The sequence below is a fragment of the Antedon bifida genome, chromosome 6 (assembly GCF_963402885.1).
Source record: "Antedon bifida chromosome 6, ecAntBifi1.1, whole genome shotgun sequence".
In the NCBI taxonomy this organism is placed as follows: Eukaryota; Metazoa; Echinodermata; class Crinoidea; order Comatulida; family Antedonidae; genus Antedon; species Antedon bifida.
In genome coordinates, this window is record NC_136231.1 from 14,986,993 (window position 1) to 15,012,944 (window position 25,952).

General features: G+C 31.6%; 1 protein-coding gene across 1 annotated transcript in view; it reads left to right on the forward strand.

Moving 5' to 3' along the window:
• Positions 1-453: 453 nt before the first annotated feature.
• The window catches only part of LOC144845419 (rho GTPase-activating protein 29-like), a 44,195-nt gene continuing 18,696 nt past the window's right edge, over positions 454-25,952 (forward strand). Inside the window, exons 1-5 of the mRNA XM_078702740.1 lie at positions 454-959; positions 16,221-16,548; positions 16,816-16,959; positions 23,513-23,594; positions 24,367-24,433. Coding sequence (XP_078558866.1) covers positions 801-959; positions 16,221-16,548; positions 16,816-16,959; positions 23,513-23,594; positions 24,367-24,433 — 780 coding nt within the window. The 5' untranslated portion in view covers positions 454-800. The remainder of the gene's footprint in view (positions 960-16,220; positions 16,549-16,815; positions 16,960-23,512; positions 23,595-24,366; positions 24,434-25,952) is intronic.

Sequence of the window (25,952 nt, forward strand, 5' to 3'; positions counted from 1 at the left end):
TATTTCTACATTCAATTACTTAAATTCAACACTCCCTATTTAACGAAAAATGCCAATTACAATAAATAAAAAACAAAATAATTTACAAAAAATGTTTTTGTTTAATAGTCCAACTATTTGTTATCAACGTTTATTAAAGTTGTGTTAAAGTTTGATTTTATTATCTTACAATACATCTTTATTTTACTTTATTATTCCACCATTAGGACATTGAAAAATAAGTGCTATAGTGTATAAACACGGATATGATAAGGTTTACAGTATATAAGTAATTTTCCAACATGTCACTGTTTTTGAGTAATATGTAATAAAAAATGATTGCTTATATTAAACTAAGTATGCTTGAAGAAAAAAATCAATGCTGAAATTGACTTTAAAAAGAGGGCGGTATCATTATAAAAACGAAAAACACGAGAAATGACCTTTGACAATTAATTCTTTGGAACTCTTTTAAGAGTCGCGAGTTTGTAGTAGATTTGTTGACAAAATGTACTTTCTACTCTACCATTTCAGAGAGTATCGTTTATGGTTATTAGTACATAATTAGACATTGAGAATGTCATACTTTTGTGCCTGACTTTATTTTGTTGGTTTCTTGAGGTAAATGGTTGCAATTTATAGGAATTTGTGAAGGCCAAAAACTTGTGAGTGAGCAGCTACTGTAGCTAGCCGTCAACTCATCATTCAGAGCAGTCCGAATGAAGGCTGGCTGACTGGATCGGACGGTTAAATTATATATTAAAGTTTAATAGCACTTTTGTTTGCGTTTGAAGCGGAAGTAAGTTACGTCCGAATTGAATATGTCGGCAGTAGGTAACAAGTTTTTACCAGCCAATAAACAGCAGAAGAGACCCCCGAAAAGCCAACCATTAACGGACGGTAATCAAAACCAACCAAATCAGGCTACAGGAAGTAATGGAGGTCTGCAGAAAAGTTCCCAAATTCAAACTGGCAATACAGTAAGTACTATAGAATACTAGGATTGTGAATTATTTTATTGAGGGCTAGCCTAATAAATAGCTAGTACTCGAAGCCTATTAAATATTATTATTCGATGAAGTGCCATGTTTTGTTTACTTTTAATATTTTGTTATACGCTGGGCTATCTTAATATTACTACGAGTTGTACAGTGAATGTCTTTACGATGATCGATAGTGCATATGCCATGCAGTCAATGAATGCCTGAGACGATCAGGCCTCCGGCATTTGATACATATAGAAAAAACATCCCTCATGGAAAATGGTGAAAAAAAGATGATAGTCAATAAAGGAGATGGTGAGTAAAAAACAAAAAAAAACAAAATTGGCTTTGGTGATGTTTCAAACCTGGGAGCAACGCTCCAGGATTCCTAAGAACTGGCCACTCAGCCAATCCCGACTGGCTTACGATGGAGCGATGTCATAGCATATTAGTATTTATCAAACATCTATTGCAAGTTCGTCAAAATATTGATTGTCGTAAGGAAGGATAAACACTACGTTTTTTATATCTCTGTTTTTTGCTTTAATTTATTGGAAATATTTATTATGTTTATGTCTCCAAAATGTTGCTAATCATGATAGATATCAATCAGACAGATATTTTCCACTACATATTACTGTATCGACACTGTAACCATGTGTATGGAAGGTGAACTGTCCAGGGTGTCATTTATTTATTTTATTATTTCTGTCGGCACGGTTTTGCATGCGTCTACAGTATGTAAAGTTTTTATATAACTTAGTTTGGGAAGGACATAAATGGATAAGTGAAGTTTATATTTAATCTGATTGCATAAACTTTGTTATTAATAAGAAGTTAGGTGTAGTGAGTGTTGTGAGCTAAACATTTAAGCTTTGTAAAAGATTAAATGTACAGTATTATGCAGTATGTATACACATCCACATCTACACAGCAACGTGCATCTATAATGTAATCTGCAGTAATTTTATTCCATATCATCAAAATGTTGAGGCTTTCTAACAGTAAATATTGCAGTTATTATATTAACTTTTTTTTATTCTTCAAAGTAGCTGTGATTGCTCAAGTATATGACGACCTTCAGTCAATGTTAATGTCATTAACGCATGGATAATGAATAATATAATCATTCACTTGAATGCTTAGGTACTTGCTTAGTAAACCTAGGTTATGTTTATTGTTAAATTAATCAATTCAAGTCATACTACTAATGTATATACTTAAGTAGCAATACAGTAATTACAAACCTACTGTGATGAGTTTTATGAATGAATTAGGATTGTCTGTGAATAATGTGGTTGTGCTATAGCAAAGTTTAGGCTGGTCCAAATTTCATTTAAATTAATGATTTAATCCAATTTAATTCATTTTTCCCCACCCACCCTTATATCAAGATAATTAACTACTGTAATAAGTAAAAACATACTGTTATCACCCATCAAAAAGACTTTCAGATTGGATTATGATATTTCAGACTATCATACTATTTTAGTAAATCTTGATCTCACGATCTTGACTTTTTGGCACCTATCGCTAAGATTTTTGGCTTTAATTTTAATTCTGTATTCCAAAATGTACATTATTATACTCTATGCTTATTTCCGACCCTGAGGTATCTTGAGAATTTGGCAGGGACAAAGTGAGTGGGCATTAGCAAAATGGATTTTAATCTAATTATTTGTACCACATACCACTGGATCCAAGATGTATTGCCTATAGTACTAGTTAGAATAAAGATAACACTCACATGTGCAGTAATCTTGTTTGTCAAATTATAAATAGTGCTTTTAACAATTACATACTTTCTGTGCGATATGGATTATTCGGTATCCTGTATGCAAATGGGCAGACCAGTAATGGTATTAAAATGATTATAGAATATAAAGCCAAATCTACAGTAAACCATGTAGTTACAAGCACAAACAATAATATTAATTTTGTGGGTCAAACATGCTTAATAAATAATACTGTTGTTAAAATTGTATACTGTACATAGTTCCTTAAATGCATGTTTCACACAATAGTGTAGTATCACCACTGCATCATACATATTGTTGTACAATATATTAAGTAGTATAAATTCTGGAAGAATCTTATTAAACAATTAATAAAATTGGTGATAGGTACAGTTTTTAGTATTTCATATTTGTTGCTATGATTATTGCAGAGCATTCGTCACCATTTTGTACAAGTTTTAGTGTTTTCTGGATGACACATTTCCTGGGCTAGCCTCTGATTCATTCTGGCATGTGAGCTAAAGTTCTCTGCTTTATGTCAATCTTTGACCCTCAGTGTGCTGTTCAACAAACTCCTCATATTTGATCTTTGACCTTTATGAAATATGGACATACAGTAATAGTTCATGTGGTGATTTAAGCTAGTTGTTATAAATAACTAACATTAACAACAGTAAAAATTTAATGTAGATAAAAACATTAAATAATGTTGATTTATAACTTTAAAAGTTGTAGTTAGTCATATGGATGTTCAGGCAATCAAAAATTATTTTAATTAAGTGTACAGTACATTATAAATTACTGTACGAAAATTAAAAAAAAAAAAAAAAATTGGACGATTGTACAGTTATAATATGAACCTAGTTCTCATTTTTAAATGCTAAATAATTCAATAATATTTATTAGATAGTAGTTAAAAATGTAATTGTGATAATATTACCGTACTACTACTAGTATTAAGTCTACACCTTGTAGTAGGGCTACAGTAGGTGCTTAAATCGGTCCTCTCTAGAAGAATACAGAAATGTAGACTTTATTAGTGTAAACACACTGGTAGGTACAAATAATTCACAATGATCACCTATAATTCGTCAAATGGCCTGAAATTTCATTCTCAAAATATCATAAATATTATACCTTTCCTGCATTGCATATTAGTTACTTCTATGAACAAAAAGAATTATCGTATTTCGGAAAATATGAAGAAAATAGCGATGTGATTTTAACTAAAGCACTAAATGTAATACGAGTTACCGAAGCATAAAGATGTTCTCTCTATGAATTTATTTTTTGGATTAAAATGAAAAGACTTTTTATAGTTTTTCTAAAAAGTACAGTACTGCATTGTTAGTTGATGTTTAAGATTGTTTAATTAATCTTGTGAACAAATTGTTTCTGTAATTAGACTTTTCTGTAACGATACCGATATTCTTTGTTGTATCAAAGTTGAACAAATGATTATTTTTGTTTTTTTCTTGTTAGTCTAGTATAGTTCATGCACTTTTAAACTACCGTACTCTTACAGTAAAGATTGATCCTCAAGGTATGGAAATAACAACACAAACACTAATTCAACTACCCATAACAAAATTAAAATGTAACACAAGTCAATACCATAGAATAGCCCAAATGACAAATTAAATTCCAGTTCAGAGATTAGTGTTACAACTTTATTCATTTGGTCTATGTGTGAAATGGCTATAATTTAAAAATGATTTAGTGGTTACTACTGTAGTTCATAGAATTAAAATATAATAATGTTGTCAATTCAAGTTGTCTTTTTAATCCTTGATTTAGGCCTACTCATATTGTTAGATTATTTGTTTTCCCTACTCCCATATTGTAACAACAAATTCTTTGCATACCAAGTTTAGATTTATTACTATTTATTTCATAAATCCTTTAAATACATTAATGCCTTGTTCTTACAAATACATCAGAAGAGGTATATTGAAATACACTTTTATACACTACTTATTGTGTATTTCCTGTGCAATATAAACCAGTTGAAAGATATAATATATTAATCGAAATAATTTAATCACATCCAATAGTATACTGTAGTGTGTATACATTAACAGAAAGACATACTTTACTGTTCGTCAAGTATTGATTACATGCATGCCAAAAGCCATTTAATAAATTTGTATGTAAAGATCTTATTTTTATTGTACTGTATCTTCAACAATGTATGTTCCTTCAATTTGACATAATATTAGTTGATTTCTTGATTTAAAAAATCATGTTTGATCACACTAAAACAAAAATGACAGCAATTAATACGTCTCAGGGAATTGACAAGGTCAGGACTTCCATTGGCCAATCAATAGGCACGTTCACATAATATTTTATCGTGCTTTCGTATCGTGATATTGAATATTACGTTAGCAGGAAGAGCGTTCACATAGAATTTAACATCGTGATATAAGTATGTTAATGAGGTGCACTGAATGCATAAAAGGCAAAACTCACATGTTTGGTGCACACGTGGGAAGGGATTGTTGATTTCTTTGTAGAGTAGGCCTAGTAGTAGTTGCTAGCCAGCAGGCCTATAGTACCCTAGGCATAGTAGTAGTAACTATAATAGGCTAAGTATTTCGTTAACGATCATAAATTAATTTGAAAACTTAAAAACATGGCTCGTCAAAGGTGGCCTGTGTGCATTTCACCATGTTCAATAAAGGTACGCAACAGAATTTTTTTTTTTTTTTCCTCTTTTATGTTAATAATGTGCGGCTAGTTTTATTTCCATATCTTCGCATATTTACAAAGCACAATCAATTCCCTGCTGTTCAATAAACTGTAGACAGCACATTTAAATTATGTAACGGTATATGACACAAAACTGCGGGACAAGCTTTTTTCAAACAAAAACTTTAAAGAGTAAGATTTAATGTATGTAGAGATGTATTTTGAATAATAAAATCGCATGAAATCATGATTAACTAACTTTTTACAATATTTTCATAAAACAAAAGTCCTGTTATAAAATATATATGGTGATCATAAAATTGAAGAGGTTGAGGTTTTAGGGGGTTGCCCGAAACATTTTTATAAAAATTAACAATATCAATGTTATTATCTTTGGCTCATGTAATTAATTATATTTAGGCCTACAATAATGTTGATTATGATATAAGTCAAGAATTTTTATTTTTTAATGATGAATTTTCAGTTCCCCTTCAAGTCTTTTGAAGAATATAAAATCATCTACACACGCATGATGTACTATACTTTATTATCTTTTTTGCGGTTAAAATACATTACAATAGAATACTAATAAAGTCAAATTGCGTGCGTACCTTTTCGTAAGGTCGTGCATGCCTTGTGTTGTGGGCTGGAGTCCAGGCCTAGGCCTAGCTTTCGAAATAGTCCTGGCTACTTTACTGGCTGGCTGTTTCACATTGACTTCTGATTCGTTCTCCAGGTTTCGATCAGGTATTTTATTCTTTAAAAATTGTCTACTAACTTGATGTATGATATAGTGAGTTAAACCTCAGCAATTTAAACTATCAAAGCAAAAAAAAAAACAACTTGTTGAAGCTGGTGGTCAACGAAATCAAAACAACAACGGTGACTTCTTCTGGCAGCTGGCCGATGACGCAGTAAATAACAAAGCGATGAGTTTCGTCTCTGCATATTATAACGGTGTCTAATATATTGTGATAACTACTGTAATTAACTTCATGATAATTAACGTGCTCTCCGAAAGCATGTTAACCAGAATTAACGGGATAAACAAGATCATGTTAACGACTTCCTGCAGGTTCATATAGAACATCATGATAAAGAAACTCAAGATAATTTCTGAATGTGAACCTAGTTAATAACCTATATATGTCGATCATACCCAATGTACCATGAAATGTCTGTATTTCGAAAACTGATGTCTATTTTGTGCCTACAGTAGCTTACCTGGATAGCCTTTAAAGTACCTCCAAGAGAGGAATTCTACAAAAAATAAGGAAAGATTAGATCACCCTATCAGGTAATGATGTCATCATTTCCTTTCTTGGTTTGTGTATGTACTGTAACAATCATCAGCTTTGCATTCTAATTTTCTACATCAACACGTTTCAACGCCCCCATTTCATGAATAACTTTCACTCGGAAAATGTAATTATTGTAATAAAGAAACTCACGATAATTGAATCAGATTTTTTTTGCATATTATTTTGCCTTAATTACTATTTGCATTATGATTTTCTATTTTCATTGTTTTGTGGAAAAAAAATCTTGACATCAAATTTTCTCAATGTTTTAAGTATGGAATTAAAAATTATACCTTTAAATATGCATCGTTATGTTTACAACAAACATTGTGGCATATGTACCATATCATGTTAACAAGTAGTTATTTGTAATCATTTATTTTTAGGGATAAAAATAATTAACTTGAACAAATATTTGCTGGCACTAGTAGTTAAATAATAACCAACAAGTCATATAACACAAAAAGCATGTTTTTGAATGAAGTAACATAACAGCAACAATCAAGCAAATTAAAGTAAACGAATTACCGTAGGGAAATTGTCAATAGAAATAATATATACCGATTCATTTCCCAAGGTTCTTTATGAAACAAAATTATAAACAAATTCCAAGTGTACCTCGTCAAGGTAAGCTTGATTTTTAAACATTTTATGTGTTACTGATTTCTATCCCCTCTCACCTTCCCATATTTCAAATGATTTCAAATGACTCCACCCTAAAATGATTTTCTATCACCCTTTCAAAATGATTAGTTCCGCCATTTAATAATGATTGATTCCACCTTTCATGTGGATTTACTGTAAAACCTTCCTAATCTACTGTACATTTAATGATGGTGGTCTGGTAGTGTGTTGAGATATTCTCATTTTGGGACAGAGTTGATGGAATATGTGCCTATCTCTGATACAGTAGTGCGAATTTTTATGTACAGCTACTAGTGTCGGTTTATCCAGGTAAGTATCACAGTACAATACCAATGCCACTGCTGTGATTTGTGCTTATGCTCTTAATCTACATGTATAATCAACTTTCCTATAACATGGACATCATTGGGCTTGCCCCAAAACAATTGTTGACTGGAAAGAATTGTTTTCAGAATGTTTACATTCTGTTTTGATACGAGTAGTCGAGTGTACCTTTGATGAGTCATCGTACAATCTACTATTCTGTTTATTTTATTGATTCATAATCTAAATTAATAATAAGAATCATTCACGTACTTGATGACGTGTATTGAGTATAAGTACCCTACCGGTAGATGTAGTTCAGATCAACAGAATTGGTAGTTCTACGTCATTTATTATAAATCATAGAAATCACCAACCGGCGATTAACTTTCTTGAATAATAAACATTTGTAGGAGTAAATAATAAACATTTGTAATGTCTGTAGGAGTTGTGGTAGCTGAGTGGTTAGGGCAGGATTTATTATCTTACAGAAAGACCCAAGTTTAATTCTGAATTACTACTCCACTCAGCTGTGTATGTAAATGAGTACCTGGATGCATTGAAAGTAAACCATACTACATAATGCTGAAGTTCCTAATACTACAGCTCATTGGTCGATAATTAAAAGTCGCAATAAAGGAAGTTTTACGCCTCACTTTCAACAGGCTAGCCCTGTAATACAGATGTTGTGAGAGCACAGAAAACATCGTAATGAGGACAAGTAATTCGTTCCCTCCCCGAGTTATTGTCTTTTGCAATGTTGTACTGCTTTCGCAGGCTCTTCGGCTTTGAGTTTACTTGCTTCTATTCCGTACTCCTGCTTTATTTTTTTAGAAATGTCTTTATAAATGTGGTTGTCCCTTTTATTACCTTTTAGTTGGCTGGACATTTAGCTTCCCCTCCCCCTCCTTCCCCACACCCTCCTTCCCCACACCCTCCTTCCCCACACCCTCCTTCCCCACACCCTCCTTTCCCACACAGATTTATATAGTAAATACTGTGACGTCTTCGCTCCACATTTTCGCCGAATATATCTATACACGTGTGTAAAACAGCTGACAGCGACAGAAAATAAAAACACGATGTTGACCTCATGTCGTAGGTCAAAAAAAATACGGTATTTTTTATTGGCAGCAGAAAAGGGTACTAAAAATACGGTATAAATTTCTAAATACCGTATTTTATCCACAAATTTTGCGGGGAAAATACGGTATACAAAATACGGTATTTTTTTTATGAGCGTAGTTTCTGCTGCCAAAAAAATACGGTATAAATACGGTATTCAAAAAATACCGTATAAAATACGGTATTTTCTTGGCAGCAGAAACAGGGCCACAGATTGCCTTGGTTCCATTGAGTAGTACAGTACTATTTAAATTGCAATATGTATTCACGATCATTCATATCATCAATGATAAAACAATAATACAGTTTTTGTCTTTCGTAATGAAACCTAAGCTTAAATTAGTTTACATACTGATAAAAACATTGAGAGTGAAAGTTTAAAATTTCAGTAGTATTATGTAATTGATATTGTTTTACTTCCATTATGTTTCAATAGTGAAGTATTATTAACGACGCTTTAATTTCCTTAATACATGATCCAACTACTATTATACATGCTATACAATAACATTCCACAGTCAATGAACTAGAGTCGTTTACGCAAAGCATGCATTTAATTGGTGTATAGTGTTTGTCACTATTGTATTGTATGATATCATTGTTTAAAGTTTGTGGCTTTAGTAGAGACAGTCTTTAAGTCATTCCCTTCTGTCAACAAGCCACTTCAGAATATACTGCTGTAATGCTTCCTGAATTGTCAACCATTATCATATTTGATGACTATTTAATAGATAGATTCAACCATTCAGGAAATATTTAGAACAAATAAAAATATTATTGATGATCTATTTGAAGATAATTTTATGAAGATATGTTTAGCGGTATTTCTTGAAATGTGTTGGTGTTTGTTTTGCATAATCAACCACACAAGATGTTTCATGTGTGCGATTTAATTTTGAATTCATTGATGATTTGACCAGGAATTATTGTTGTTTTATGATGTATAATTTTTACAAGAATTTTGATTATGCTTCGACGAAAACTCCAAAAAATGTTGTTTCTTCAAATGATGTAAGTAAAGTGTTTTATCTCCCATTCATTTTGTTAGGATTTGAAGACATTGCGACTGAAGTTTGTAACTTCTATCCAACCCTAGGTCATCCCGAATTGGGTGCCTCCAACCCTAGGTCATCCTGAACCGGGGCCTCCAACCCTAGGTCATCCTGAACCGGGGCCTCCAACCCTAGGTCATCCTGAACCGGGGCCTCCAACCCTAGGTCATCCTAAACCGGGTGGCTCCTACCCTAGGTCAGTATTCCTTTTTAAAATACTGTGACTGCTCTCCATCAAAACATGGTTCTGTGTTTTTCAACATTGATTGTATTGTTCTAGTTTTGTATTACTGAAACAATAATAACAATCAATGGTGTTATGCTTCACAATTATAAATTTATGGTAATTAAACACAATTAGCATTTCTATAGTCTGTTTAAACCATTGTCTTTTAGCTACTGATAAACACAACAGAATATTATGATGGACTGTATAACATTTTAACAGTTTTTTACAATCTATTGGTTTTATATTAATATCATTATAGTTTTGTGCAATAAAGACACTTTGATATTAATTTTAAACTTTCTCCAGTCCATTTTTTCTAAACATTGTACACAGGGCTAAATAGTTTAATAGTCTGTTTGTCAGATAGTATCATGTAGCTTTTCATGTCGTGGGCACTGAAAAATTGAATAATTAAGGTTGTAAAGTAGAGTATTTCTAGTTAAAATACAAATTGTGTAGTTTAATAAATTAAACTTATTATTCAAATATCCCACGCATTCCATTATAATATCAGTCTGTAATTAATTTTAAAATGAATGCTGTATTGGTAGCATTGCAGAAAAGAAAACAGTTTGTTGTATACTGTATAAATCCATGTTAGTGTTAAAACCTAAACTGAAAGTATCAAATAAACATTAATACTAGTAGATTTTAGTTTAGAAATATGAATTACTCTTTTTTAGTATAAATAAAACCATATTCAATACGGCCCTGGCAGTTTAGTTATACAATATAAAACGCCAGGGTTATAGATGACTTTTTTCTGTATTTGTATCTTTTGTATATTTGCTTGTATTTTAATTGTATTTTAATTGTTTACTAATACAATACTTTCTTTAAAGTTTATACTTAATGTAATTGTAATTGACTTTATGATCAATTTATAATTGTGTGTATTAATAGTAGAGCAAATTGAACTTTACACTTTTCTAACAGCCCTTGTCATGAATACAGTATACCTAGTATTATTATTAGTATTACTACAATACTGCTTAAACTTCTAAGCAGACCCTTTGGAAACTAGTTATTCGAGGTATGCGCTTTAACAATGTTTTGGTGTCTTAGATATCATGTGCTACTTATTTTCATTAGGTTAGTTTTTAGGCTGTATCTTATACTGCTGGGTTTGCTCAGTGTCCAGGTGTAGTTCCAACACAGTGGTGCCTGGATCGTTATATTAATCTAGTATAGTATTTTAAGATGCCTGCATTTTTGTTGTATTTTTCTCTAGGTTCTCAAATTACATCATTTACCCAAAAGTGGACTTTATGATGAAAATGTTCTTTTTAGTTGAATCATTGATTTATTTTGTTATGAGTTTTAATGTTTACTAGTAAAATTCGTAAAATTAATTAAACAAAACAATAACAATAATAATATATTGTATAGTGTATATTATACAGTAAAAATATTTAGTATTTAAACAGTACAGTACACACCCACCCTAAGTTATTAAGCCACCAACCTTAGAATTATCAAATATTGTGTTTTAAAAAATGTACGCTTTATACCAGTATGTTAATAGTTTACTGCTATTTCCACTCCCTAGTTTTTAATTACTTAATTTCAAAGGTCAAATAAATACAGTATTATTCAATGTCAATATTTAGATAATATTTAGTAATTTGTATTATTTGTTACACAATACAGATTAATTACTCTATTGTATTTATAAAATTATTAAAATTAGACAAAGTATAATTGTTGAATTTGTAATGACCTTACATTCTGTTTCATTTTATTGATATGTACAGTTTTATCCTACTGTACTTTACGCATATTGCAAGCTTGGTTTCCGCTAGGACGCAATGCAAGGACAAACAAGCAACGCAGGCAATTTGATCAATCACAAGCAAAGTAGTATAAGAACTGTCGCTTATGATTGGTCAAATTACGTTATGTAATTGCATTGCGTCCAAGCTGTAATCATATTTTTGTATTTTAACAGTTTTACGTATTAAAATAATACAATTTTGAAAATAAAAACATTTTTTCCTATTGCATTAATGTTGAAATTAAAATATTTTGTCGTCACCAACTTCAATTTCATTTTGCTGAAAAATTTATTCCCACTGCCATTGGAATTTGCTGGTTTATAGCTCGTTATGCAAGCCATGTCATTAACCCATCTTGTGGTTAAAAAACAAAATTATCTGTGTCCCTGAAAATGTGCTTGTTTGTTAGTTAGTAACCTGGGTATGAGTGACTGGAGTGTACATGTCAATAGTCGCTTAAACATGTTAGCTAATATTACGAAGATTCAGCTAGGATTTGATCATTGGTATGCGTTAATGGTGTCTTTTCCCCTCAAGCTAATTCATATAAAAAAATTTCTTACTCATATCTGTCACAACATCATCAAGAAACGCATTTCACTAACAGTTAAGATGTGAACAAGCTAACAGCTAATTTTGATTTCTTGTTGTGTTCATTGTTTTGTTAATGTTAATGTCGATTTTGTGCAAATCATAAATGCTGTAGAATAAATTTGATGTTTTCTTTCTCAATATTGGATTGATTCAAGGATTTTAATTAATTGTTTTGTGAATTTTGCGAGTGTTCATACTTGATGATGAAATTAAGTATGAGGACATTAATTTCATCGCCTCCATGTTTTCGAAGACGAACAGAGAGCATTGCTACATCTCTTGCAAGCGAGATTGAAATTGAAGATGACAACTTCACTCCTCTCAGTCACGTAGGTTCAAATCTATTTGCTTATATCATAAAGTATGTTTAAAAGAATGTAAAGAGGAAATGGTCAGCTCTCTGCTTTTGTTTCATACAATATACTAGGTATGTGTTTGGTCAATGGCTTTTATACCATACAATGCAGTGAATCACACTTAGTAATATAGAAGTCATAGGCTTTTATTTGAAATTAATCCTACTAATGAAAATGATTCTACAGTAGGAACATGGAAAAAATGGTTGAACCTCTACGAAAAACCAGAAAATGTTGTACCAAAGAGATGTTTAGTACATTAGTGAAAGGAATCTGTAGTTTATGCTTTATATACTATACATGTATATCCCCAAATCTTTCCTAAAATCTAATTTTGGATGAGAGGTGCAGGGTTGGATTAACTGCATTTGCCTGTGCTATAAGTTCACATACAGTACCTGAATGTGGCTTATTTTTGCTTTTACCATTTGGAGTAGTTGTACTAAACTGTATATAAATCCTAGCTGACCATTGGCCAACCACGATCTTCTTTTCAACCCATCCTATCAATGTAACCTTCCCAACCTATTACAAAAGTCATTAACTTAGTGGCATAAGATTGAATGATACTGTACATTGTTGTATAAGTGGTATGTAAATATTAGTGACTAGTTCAATGCACTCAGTTTGGCTATTAAAATCTCTTCACAAGTTCTAGTGAATACTTCAAAGAGGTCTTTTGTTTTCAAAGCGATTTCAGATTATTGGGATACACTGGATAACTTCATAAAAATGAATTTAAGAGAATTTCAAGAATTTGAAATTGAATAAAGAAAGTATTTCTCTGATTATTTTATTCCTGATATAAAGTGAAAGTTTGTAGATAAAATTTGAATATCACCTCAGATATGTTTCTTAATTTTCTGAGAATTTTAGTTAGACTTAGTTTAGTCAAAATGAGGCTTTACAATACTGACTTTAGTCCCAGCAGGCTGTCAGGTATCCAATATCTCCTCATTTGCTGGTTTGTGATGGAATGATCATAGAGCTATAAAATTACATGGAATGATCCTTTGCTAGAAGTTAGATGCTAAGATTCTCTGTCTTTAAATAGCTGCACACATACAGGTTTGTATTGCTTAGATTCTCCTTTTATTTTAGCCTAGCGGTAGCCATACAATCCATACCAATTCAAAGGTTGTCTGCATTGAAAGGCTTTAGAACCTTTGCATTTGCATTTGAACATTTATTTACTTTCAATGTCATGGTAACAAAATAAAAGGTGATACATAATATGACAAAGTAACATTGAAAGAAGGCTTGATCCCGATGAAGGAGAACTTGTGTTGGGCAAGCCTGAAACATAATATAAAGTGACATAGTAACAATTTTATGAAAAAATAGATAGGGTAAAGATATGTTTTGATTACATTATATGCAATAATAATATTTCATAAAAAAAGTAAACAAAAAAAAAAAGGAGTGGGGGGGGGGGGAAATTGATAAAATGTATATAAATTAAGCAGAAATCGAGCACAGAAAGCAGCAAATAACAAAACAGGAACAACATTTGTTAAATCTAGTAACTTGAAATTAAAAATTGTTTAAGTTTTAAAGTAATAGAAATTACAAGAAATAGAGTTAAGAGGTTTGGTGGTAATTTATTAAAGAATGACTTGAACTTGTGTGTATGCTTGCATAGTATAAACCAGCAGGTTTAGCCATTCTGCCAGGAACACGCAAAAGACCCACCTTTAGAACCCGAGAAAGTGTCCCACTTATTGGGGTAGTCCGCTGAATAGGGATGTCCCATAGGCGGGTTTTATTGTAACTCATTGGTATTACTACCTAGTATTAATACTGTATTTTTCATTTTTCTTGTATTGTGTATAGCATCTTATTCTTAATTGAACATTACTGTACCCTTAGAATTCTATAGAACATGTTATACTATACTGACAATACTACTATAAAGCAGAACCCCTCCCTACACAGTGGACACTTTTTTTGGTGTCAAAGGTGTCCCTTTAATAGGGATTCTACAGTAAATGCTACTGTACTACAAGGAAAAAATATGGTTTTCTGTTTTAATTCATATTTTGCTTTCATATAATATTTCTGTTTTACACTCAATGTTTCATTGCTAGCAATAAATCTGTAAAATTATATTGTTGCTATGAAGGTGTTTGATGTTGCCATGGTAAAACACATTTTACTTCATTTTAACAAAATAAAAATTATAATGGTAATTTATTTATTATTTTCATAAGAACTTGGAAAGTCTTTGTTTCCTTGTTATGAACAACTTGTGAAACCTACACATTTATCTATTTGGTGAATTTATAATAACACAAGTCTGAGTAGCATTTCCTCCTTGACTCGTTCTACTTGGTAGATAAATGGTGAATGAGGAAGAAACTAACTTATTTCAATTCATTTAGTATTATTTAAGATAAAAACTGTTTCTTGATATGTTTTATTTACAACTTCCTGATATATGTACTGTCAAATTAAAGTGCTTTTTACATGCTAGGCTTACTAGATCTATCTTTATGGAATCATGGTAAACTTTACTTCCTCTTTTACAGTGGGCCATTTTATACCACATAAATACATACAAGTTCATTATTTCCTTAACAAATTAATGACTCACTGTCATGGTCCAGTATGAACTGTTAGCATGGCCAGCATATAGCCGCAAGTCTGTTAGCATGGCCATAGCCACCAGTACAGTTGGTATTAGGTTTCAATCAACCTAACCACCTTTTGACAGAAGCCTTTGACACACTTTAATTCTACAGCACTGGTTAGAACAGCCATTATTTTAAAGGCCAGGTGGGGGCAAAAAATTTATATTGATCATACATTCCAGTAATTATCAATCTATAGTTTCCCCTATGTTTCATAATTTTTGGAATTTTATTTGTGTTACATGATCTTGTTGAAAATAAGTGGGGGATAGTTCAAATTACACAGTAAAATCTCTATTCTTTTATACACAAATGTTTAAAAAAAATACTATGAAAAATAAACGGTGTGGTAAAAAATGTTATCAGATGGCTTAATATAAGTAGAATTTGATGTTTCTTCAGATTTTTATTTTCGTGCTATAGCAAAAATTATCTACCGTATACACATCATCTATTGTTCACTTGCTAGGGAGTGAGACATGTTATTACATTAGGTTTAACTACCAACTACTGAAAAAAAGTCTTATTCCAAATTGTGTATTTTACCATTTTAAGGGAAATTCATGTTTTTTTGTCATGGTATATGTTGCACATATTTGATTTGTGTACAATTAATCAAATAGTATATTCAAAATTCATGCCTGTACCTGAGCTTTAAGGTTTCATTGTAACGTGAATCTTGTTATTCAAATACAGAGCTTATGATGTTTTAAATGCCGTAACATAATTATTCTCACCTTTAATTTTGGTGGTATTATATATCACTTTTTTTTTTTTAAATCGATATTATAATATTATCAAGATTACTCATTTTTTTTTAGGAAAGTGACACTAGTAGCCAACGAAGCTCGATAGGAGATGTTAGTACAACATCACGTGACACACTCAGTCCACCTGACATAATTTCCAGAACTCCAACATCAGAAAACCGATTAACAAGATCACCGGACACGATGGTTCCCGCATACATTGGAATGAACCAGTCACAACTAACAAGAGGGCCTTCAAAAAGTAGTTCATCGACCAGTCTGAACTCTGACATACTTGAATCTCAATACAATCAGGAGGAAATCTTGCATTTGACTCGAGAAGTTAGACAATTTCAAGAAGCGCTTGGTGCTATGCGTGGTATCTTCTCTGAAGATGAAGGTATATTCCAACCTTTAATTCCATAAAAAAGATGTACATTCCAATTCCTTATTCCGATGGCAAGTATTGTTTGTGTTGGCGGCTCATTTAGGCAGTGGATTAAGGTGATGGTTCAGATAAACAAAACCACAAGATTTGATTTTTGTCTTTGTGCCAAGCATTAAATGAATTCTGGATCTTGCAGCATGTAAAAAAAGAGGTTCCCTCTAGAGAAGGACATTGTATTATAATAATAAAATAATAAATGATTTTTTATGTGTTTTTCAGAACTCACAGAATCTATTCAGTGTAAAATACAAGAGCAGTTGAAGGAGTTACTTTGCATTTTACGTTCAACTTTGAATAGATATCCAGCACTAACAACGCAAGAAATAAACTCATCATCCCTACATCTCATTAAGCAAGTTGAAGGTAAGATTACGCACAGGACTTAAATATTTTAAACCCATTGAAGATGTGGCCCGTATCCCATACGGGTTAATTTACTGTCCCAGGACACGAGGCCTGTATACGTACGTATTGACTTTTTTGGGGTCACTGAATTGCACTTTTTGAGCATTTGAATGCAATTTTTCGGAAGGCCAAAACATTTCATATAACAATAAAACCAACAATTGCAGAAAGTCAAGTCATAAAAATGTATTTTGCATTTTTTCTAAACCTATTAAAATACCTTATTTAGCCTCAGTCACTTGGAGTAGAAACCTAATCATCTTCAAAGGGTTAAAATGGTCTTTAGGTTTACTACTTTAGAAAATAATTACAATTGATGATAGCTATAGTACAGAGCCTACAGTGAATAGCTCATCAGGAGATGATCTCTATTAAATAGTACATTTGAATAGTTCAACAAGTAATAAGAGTATCTTAACATCCCATCTGAAGGGACAGAAAGGCAGCACATGCAAGTTTCAACCGGGTTTCAACCCCTCGCCTTCTCACATGGCAATTCAGCAACCCCAGTCATATCATTCCTGCCTTGCTGTTTAGCTAGCCAGTTGGGCTTAAAATGTGCTACACTGCTAGTTCAACTGAGATAATGCGTGTCAGGTCTAGGTAGGTACTAGACCATTGATTACATTGTACTAGACATGATTTACAAACTTCATACACTACATTAAACACTGCTCTTGCAGTTACAAGTTCTAGACACAAGTTCAAAGTTCTTTAGCAATCTGTGTCAGGAATAAAACGTGTATTGTATTAACTGTCTACCATACAGTAGGGCATCATCATACTGTATGGAATATAATGGGTTTGATCTAATTTCAGTACTTTACTATACATTACAGAATATTCGGACATTTAAATTAATCCCAATTACAGACATATGTAAATGGAAAAGTATATAATAATAGTAATACAGTTACATACAAACTGCACAAATATTTTTGCACCTATTATACTGTACACACAAAGCACTGGTTTTCTGGAGTGTCAAAACATAGCAAACCAAATGTAAAAACAGCCACTTTCTGAATTACTTTAGTTTGACCTTTACCAGGTCAATTCTGAAGTAGTTTTTTTGTGTATACAAAATAATTATTCTTGTGACCAACACCAGGATATAAACACCTAAAAATCAAAATATAATGCTTTTCCCTGAACCAATGATGGTAAATCAATAAAACAATAATGTGCCGTGACTCATAGTGCAAATTTTGACCACAATGGTAAACATTTCTTTTATAATTGTGTAAAAGAGGGTTTCCCTGTTGTTACAACTGCTAATGTAGAAAACGCCAGCTAATGTCGAAACAACCGCTAATGTAGAACAATCCACAGCTAATGTAGAACAATCCACCGCTATTATGTAGAACAATCCACCGCTATTATGTAGAACAATCCACCGCTAATGTAGTAAAATCAACACCAGCTAATGTAGAACGGTCAACAGCTAATGTAGTAAAAAAAAATTGCCTCCCAGCTAGTAGTTACTATCGCCAGCTAATGTAGACAATATATATATTTTTTTATTAATTAATTTTTTTTTTTTTTTTTTTAAGCGACCACCTCTCTTAACGTCCACATCTCTCTTAAAGACCAACTCTTTCTTAAAGACCACCTCTTTTAAAGGAAAACCAACTCTCATAAGGGACTGCTTTTCATAATCGACCACCGCTCGTAAGGGACAACCTCTCTTAACGACCACAACTCTCGTAAGTGACCTCATCTTTTAAGGGACCACAACCTCTCTCTCTCTCTTAAGGGACCACTTCTCATAATCGACCACATCCTGTAACGACCATCTCTCGTAAATGACCACCTATTGAAAGACCACCATCTCTGTTAAGAGACCACTTCTAATAATCGAACACTTCTCGGAAGTGATCACCTCCTCTCATAAGGGACTGCTTCTCATAATCGATCACCTCTCATAAGCGACCACCTTTCTTAACGACCACACCTCTCATAAGTGACCACCTCTTTTAAAGAATCACCAACTCTTGTAAGGGACCGCTTTTCATAATCGACCATTTCTCGTAATCGACCACATCTCTTTTAAGGGATAACAACCTCTCTCTCTCTCTGACTAGAGGTGTGGTTGTTAATAGAGGTGGTCGTTAAGAGAGGTGGTTAGTTACGAGAGGTCGTTGTTACGGGAGATGGTCGATTTCGATAGTAACTACATTTATAGCTGGGAGGCAATTTTTGTTTCTACATTAGCTGTTGACCGTTCTACATTAGCTGGTGTTGATTTTGTATTTACTACATAAGCTGTTGGTGTTTCTACATTAGCTGGACGTTTTACTACATTAGCTGTGGATTGTTCTACATTAGCAGTTGTTTTGGCATTAGCTGGCGTTTTCTACATTAGCAGTTGTAACACCTGTGTTTATTTACTTGATCAATATTATAGTTACTGTGTTACTGAAGAATATAAGGAAGCTCTGTCTACACTATCAAACTAATTTGACAAAAAAGTGTTATGTGCTATGGTATTGATATGCCCAAATATGATAGTGATATGCCCAAATATGGAAAGGATATGACATCATCATGTCCATATATAGGCACATAAAGTTTGATAGTGTAGACAGAGCTTTAATCTGTAGTTTATGTAAAGGCATGTATACTTTTGCCGTGTCCGTCATACATTACATTAGGCATTGCAGTGCTAGACATTATTCTGTGATGGGGTGAATATCCTTGTTTATGAGTATATCCGCAAATACGTTTACAAATTTACATTAAGAGTTGTAAATATTTAAAATGGACTTATGAGGTACACTGTGCAGCACATGTTAAACTTCTCAAGTCTCAACGATGCTGAAAAAAAAACATGTTTTAGTGTGACCTCAGAAAGTAAACAAAATCGTGTGTAATTATAGGAGATTTGATTTTGTTATATATTTTGTTGATTCTGTCATGTGACAGACATATGTACACCCGCATTTATAAATGTTTTCTTTGAAATGAAAAATTACAAACACCACCTATCCATACTTACTAGACTTAGTAGTAAGTTTTGTTAATATATAAATCATGACACAAACAATTTATAACTAGAATTTAATTCGTCACTTTGACGAATTATAGGTGATCATTTTTATCATTTTACTGAAATTAATTTTTTTTAAACATGCACGTACGTTAACATACGATCGGAAAATGTTGATGTATGCCATCCTATTATACGCTTATAGTGCTGAGTTGTCCTATATGCCATATGTACAGTATATACTGTATATCTATATACAGTGTAGCATAGGTGAAATTACGGGACACACATGTTCTAATTTTTTGGCATGATGACGTTATCAAACTAAACTTTAAGATGACAATTTCGAAAGATAATTAATTGAGCAAAAAAATATAAGATTTGGAAAAAAATTTGGCATGTAGAAGCGCTGTGCGCGCTCTTTGAAATGTGTATAACTTTGACGAAAAATATGAAAAAACTACTTTTTCACTTCAACTGGCCATATGTTAATGTCACAACATCCGATAGGCTTAATTTTTATATGAATTAATATCTACATTTCATCAGCTTTCATAATAAATTATAATCATCAAGGTAACCTTCAATTCTGAAGAGCTGTAAGATATTCAAATTTACTGCGAAGGTGAAATTACACGGGCTACGTTATTCAAGTTTTTACGCGTGATGACGTCAATAAAATGAAAATAGTGTCAACTCATGATAAAGATAATTAATTAAGCAAGCACATACTGAAATTTGTGCGAAATTCGAGCACACATAACCAAGATGCGCTCTGTTGAATGTGATAATCAACACAAAAAGATAACAAATCCTAATTTTTAAATTCAAGTGGCCATTTGATGACGTCAAAACATTTTGTACGTCAAATGTGTGAATTCATATCTACAACTCAATGGCTTCCAGAATAAGTTTTTAGCATTAAACTTTTTGAGATAATTGTTACACAAAATAGTGTACAGAAACAATAAAAAGAAAAAAAATAAAGATTTCATACAATAATAGGTGATCATTTTATTCTAAATGATCACCTAATTATTTCCACAGTCATAATCTCAGTATTTCATCCCTTTTATATAATTAACTGCTATTTTCAAACATTTGTATCTTTTATTGTATTTTAACCAGTGAAAATAAGACCTAAGCCAGATTTCAGGGTTTGCCCAAATACATTGAATGGTTGAATTTCTAACTTTATTAAAATGTTTTCTAAAATTATTTTAATTTTGCACTAAAATCTGAAAGTTTTTAAGATGACTGTTTATAGATTGATTCACTTTGGTGCTTTGCAGTGAGCTATCAAGGGACCTACTTTCTCAGAAACATAGCAAAACTATTTCTCTCAGGTGTTTTAACCTATTTTTAAATTAGGATGCATTCACCTTTAAACTGTAGCATACAAGATGTAGCAATACCTTACTACTGCACATACCAATATCATGCTGCGTTAAACTGAGTAATTTAACAGAACACCTAGGGAGAAAGATAGCAAAATACACACACACAAAGCTACTACTATTTACAAAAACATCATTCATTTCAGAAAGATGGAATTCCAAATAGAAATGTATAGGTTTCTATGAGAATATTTATAATAGACTTAAACGCAGTCCAATCCAATGGTGCTGGGTTCAAATCCCATCTTATGTCAGGATTTGTTCTCATGACAACAACAAAATCAACTCCACTGTTTAAATGTAGAGCATATTGTATTTGTTCTTTAAAAAGGATTGCCACCTTTAAAGATAGGTGTATGAATTCACTTTGTTTTGTTTTGTATATTATTGTTTTGCTTTTGTTCTGTAATTTTAATGTATCTCTCCATTTCTGGAGGCTTTTTTAAATAAATTGAAATTAATATCAAACAAACAAAAACACCTTAAGTATTAATTAACATAAAACTTGTTTCATTTATATACTGTACTTTGTTTTTATTGTGCAACATCATTTTAATAAATAGTAGAACCAGAGTTAAGAGATTGGAGGAGGAGAGAGGACACCATCGGATAATAAAAAGTCTCCTGAATAGGGTTGGCCATAGAGTTACCACTGTTACAAGTCAAGGAGGCTACTGTACAATACATAATCATAATGATTACCAATGAATACTGTTCATCGAGGAATTATTCATATCTTCATTGTGTTATGTATTATTAAAATACTAAATTCTAAATATAGAAATATATAAAAAGCTATATTGATATGACTGTTATTGTAAGTATATATAAAGCATTCGTGGTGGTTAATTTTCCCTGTCAGTGTCATCAATCCTTTGTGTAACTGTCATAGGGTGATGATTTGCAAAATGTAAATTTATACTGTAGGAGGAGGAGCTTTTGTTCAGATATTCTAAAGGTATTGTTGTGATTATAATATCAAAGTAATCCTCTTTATTAATGCATTCTCATAAAACCAGTGCCAGGTTCAGGTTTTTGAAATAGGAGGCCTAGGACCTAAACATTATAATGAAGTGCACTTCACCAATGTCCTATCGGATGCATTGCTGGCTTCTTCCCTCACCTTTTTGGATCCAAAAGATCTAAAGGGTGGTCATTATTTGGAGGTAAAAATGCTCATTTTTTGTCTAATCAAGGTGTAAATAGATACAAATTTCCTGTAAAATATCTAATGAATAAACAATTTTTCAATTCATTCTTTTATGTTTAAAAAACTTACTTTGTTCTTTTACAGCTATTTTCAATTCATCATTGTTCATGAGAAACAATGATATTCTATAGCTAGTTTCTATCCAGCCCAATGTAAACCTTTGCTATTGTTTTAGCTTTCACACCAGTCCCACCAAATTTCCCTTATTATATAAAAGGAAACTTTCTGCATTCTCACTCCTGAGGACGATCAAAGTACATGTGTGGCACATGCAATCAAAATCGGACATAATTCGCATGTGTAGATTGTTTAAGCCAAAAACAATAAAAGGCTGAACAATTACATTTTTTTTTAATGCAATGTTTACAGAAAATGATAGCTGAAACAGTATTTACATTACCTTGGTGTTTTTCTATTTTGAGACAAATAAATAAATTTTAACATTTTGTGTGGTATGTTGGTTAAAAAGATGGTGTAAATTATGTATGATGCTTAAATTGAAAGTGTTCTATTGGGTTGTTTTTAATGAAAATTTTGTATAATAATAGAACAATAGTTAATGAAGGTGCAAAGTTTCATTGAAATAAAACAATTAGAATACCATTTTGTTAATGGTGTAAACTTAAATTTTTTTGTATTTGTCATTTCCTGTTACTTAACTTTAAAAGCTTTTTCTCAAAACACTGATTGTAACAGCCAAAACTTTAGATTTCCCTTGCATGTTCCACATATATTGATTGAAAAACTCAACAGTTCTTTTCAGAAATATACGCAAACTTTATATCAATATAAAACCTTACTAATAATAGTTATAATAATATAATAATTAAAAAAATTATTATTTATTAGCTTACGATATAAGAAGAGGATAATGTTAATCAATTATAAAATGAAATAAATTTTCTGTATTCACAGGTTTATTCAATGATCTCAATGTACCAGACAAAAGCAAATATTTTAACGCAGTTGACGAATTGGCCTCTTCATTTAGTACCAGGTATGGTAGTATGATCACTTTGTTTAAGGTCAACAAATACTTGTTAAGTGTCGAAGCAAGACAAGCAAGGTTTATAGTCCTTATTCAATAACACTTGTTCCACCACCAGAAATAGGAGCGAGTCGGCCTCGAACCCATACCGATTTTTTGGCTCTTTAGGTGCGGTAAACGCCGCCCCCTTCCCCTTTGAGAAGTGAGAGAATTCCAAATTTCTAGTACAAAAGATTAGAAACTGTTATTAGAGCTTGAGTCCTGTAGACTTCTACCCATGTGTATACAAACCAAATGCTTCACAGCCATAATTGTGACATAGATAGTGGTCTATAATTGACTACAATCCATTACTGTACAGCGCTCTAATTATTTTCCTTGCTAAAATTTAATTTAGCTTTCTCGGAGAAGGCCATATTTGGTGTGATAAGCTTAAAATGTGACTTCTTAATGGACAGAAAATTGATGAGGTGATATCAAATGAATGATGTGTCTCTTTGAATCGTAGGTTATCTATGATGTCAAAAAAACAAAACAGTGACTAATTTTTGTCATTTCTGAAATTATACATTTTCCTATGTTGAGAAAAGCTAGCATAGAAAGTACTTTTTAAATTAATAGGTCGTTTCATATTTTAGTAACACCACCACTACAGTACCGCTTTTATTAACATGTTTAAAAAAATATTAATTATGTATGCATGAACATTATTTATAAATCGTGTAATATAATTGTTATGATTCAAATACTGTATTAACAATTACCACATTAATATTTACAGTGTATCTGAATATCTAATGGGTGATGTAGAACAACAATATAGTGCCAGCCCCATTCTTAATGCAAAGGTAAGGCTTTTTTCATTTAGTTTTTCAACAATTTCCTTTTTTTTTCATTATACTGTACACTCACAGCTATCTTATATTGGGATACAGTAGGTATACTATTTTGTTTTAAAATGTACAGTTAGTTGGCTTATTTTAATATTATATATTAAATTGAGAGAAAAGTGTGATATTTGGGCACATCACACTTTTTTTTTTAGCTTGATAGTGTATACAAAGGTTAACACTCTGTTATATATTTGTGATGATATGCTTTATAATCTGAACCAATTAAAGCTTTCCCATATATATGTTAATTTCAGTTATGAACAAATTTTGCAAATGTGATCTGAGTGATGTACATGTACATAATTTCCAGGATTAGCTAATGGCATTATAGTGACTATTGCCAAGATTTATATAACTTAAAATAGCAATACTAATTTGTGCTTTATAGAATTCACAGTTTCCAAGAACCTTGTGAACCATTGCCAAGAAATAAAAGCAATTATTTAAATTCAACTCAAGAAATCTTTGATTTCAGTTTTAAAACGATTAATATACATTATGTAATAATAATAATTATTTTTTACAAATGTGGATTTCGTGGAATTTTACTATAACACACACATGATAATTACTGTAGCTTTTCAAATGGGTAAATATTTACATTATTTTTAGATAATTACAACTATTACTGGTATCTGATAAGTAAGTACACATTTCTGGGGGATCTATGAATAAGAATTTCTATATTATATTTCATAAAATGCCTAATTGTATCCTGGCAATTTGATTGGATGATGTATCACATTTCTATAGTTTTTTTTTAATGTTATAATTAATGTTTATACTAAAACGAACATTCAGCTTTTTTTTGGTGTAAAATGTTAAGAATTTTCTACCATGTTATTGTTAGGTTGAGGACTGTGCAAAAATCAACCTATAGTATCTACAGTATATAGTATATATTATCTTTTATATTTTTTCTGGATAATAGTCTAAAAGTCCAGTCACCATTACACACACAGATGATGCCATTATCAATGGGAAAAAATCTTTAACTTTTTTGTTTCCAAATATTTAAAAAACTTACAATAGTAAAAATGGCCAATAAAAATGTTTAAAATACATACGGTTCAGAATTTGTGTGATGGGTGGGGATATCCATATGAATTGTAATAAGTTATTGTATTTCAACCCTTTGAATTGTAATTAGCAAAGAGTTATATGTACTTTGTAAACAGTCATTAATAGCAGCTGTTATGATGTTCCGCGCACTACCACCATTTATCATTTTATTTCATGCGTTATATTCGTATTTGCTAATAATATTATTCATTCCGAAATATGTTTGTTTTTATTTAATACCCAAAATATAATACAAAAATGCAGAGAAAAAAAGCATTAAATCATTTCTAATAATATCAGAAAAACCCTTTCAATACTAAAGTGGTCTTGTGGCATATGTTTAATATTATACTGATGTTCATCAAATTTAGAAATAATTTTAATCTAGTCTGGATAAACTTTGTTAACTTAG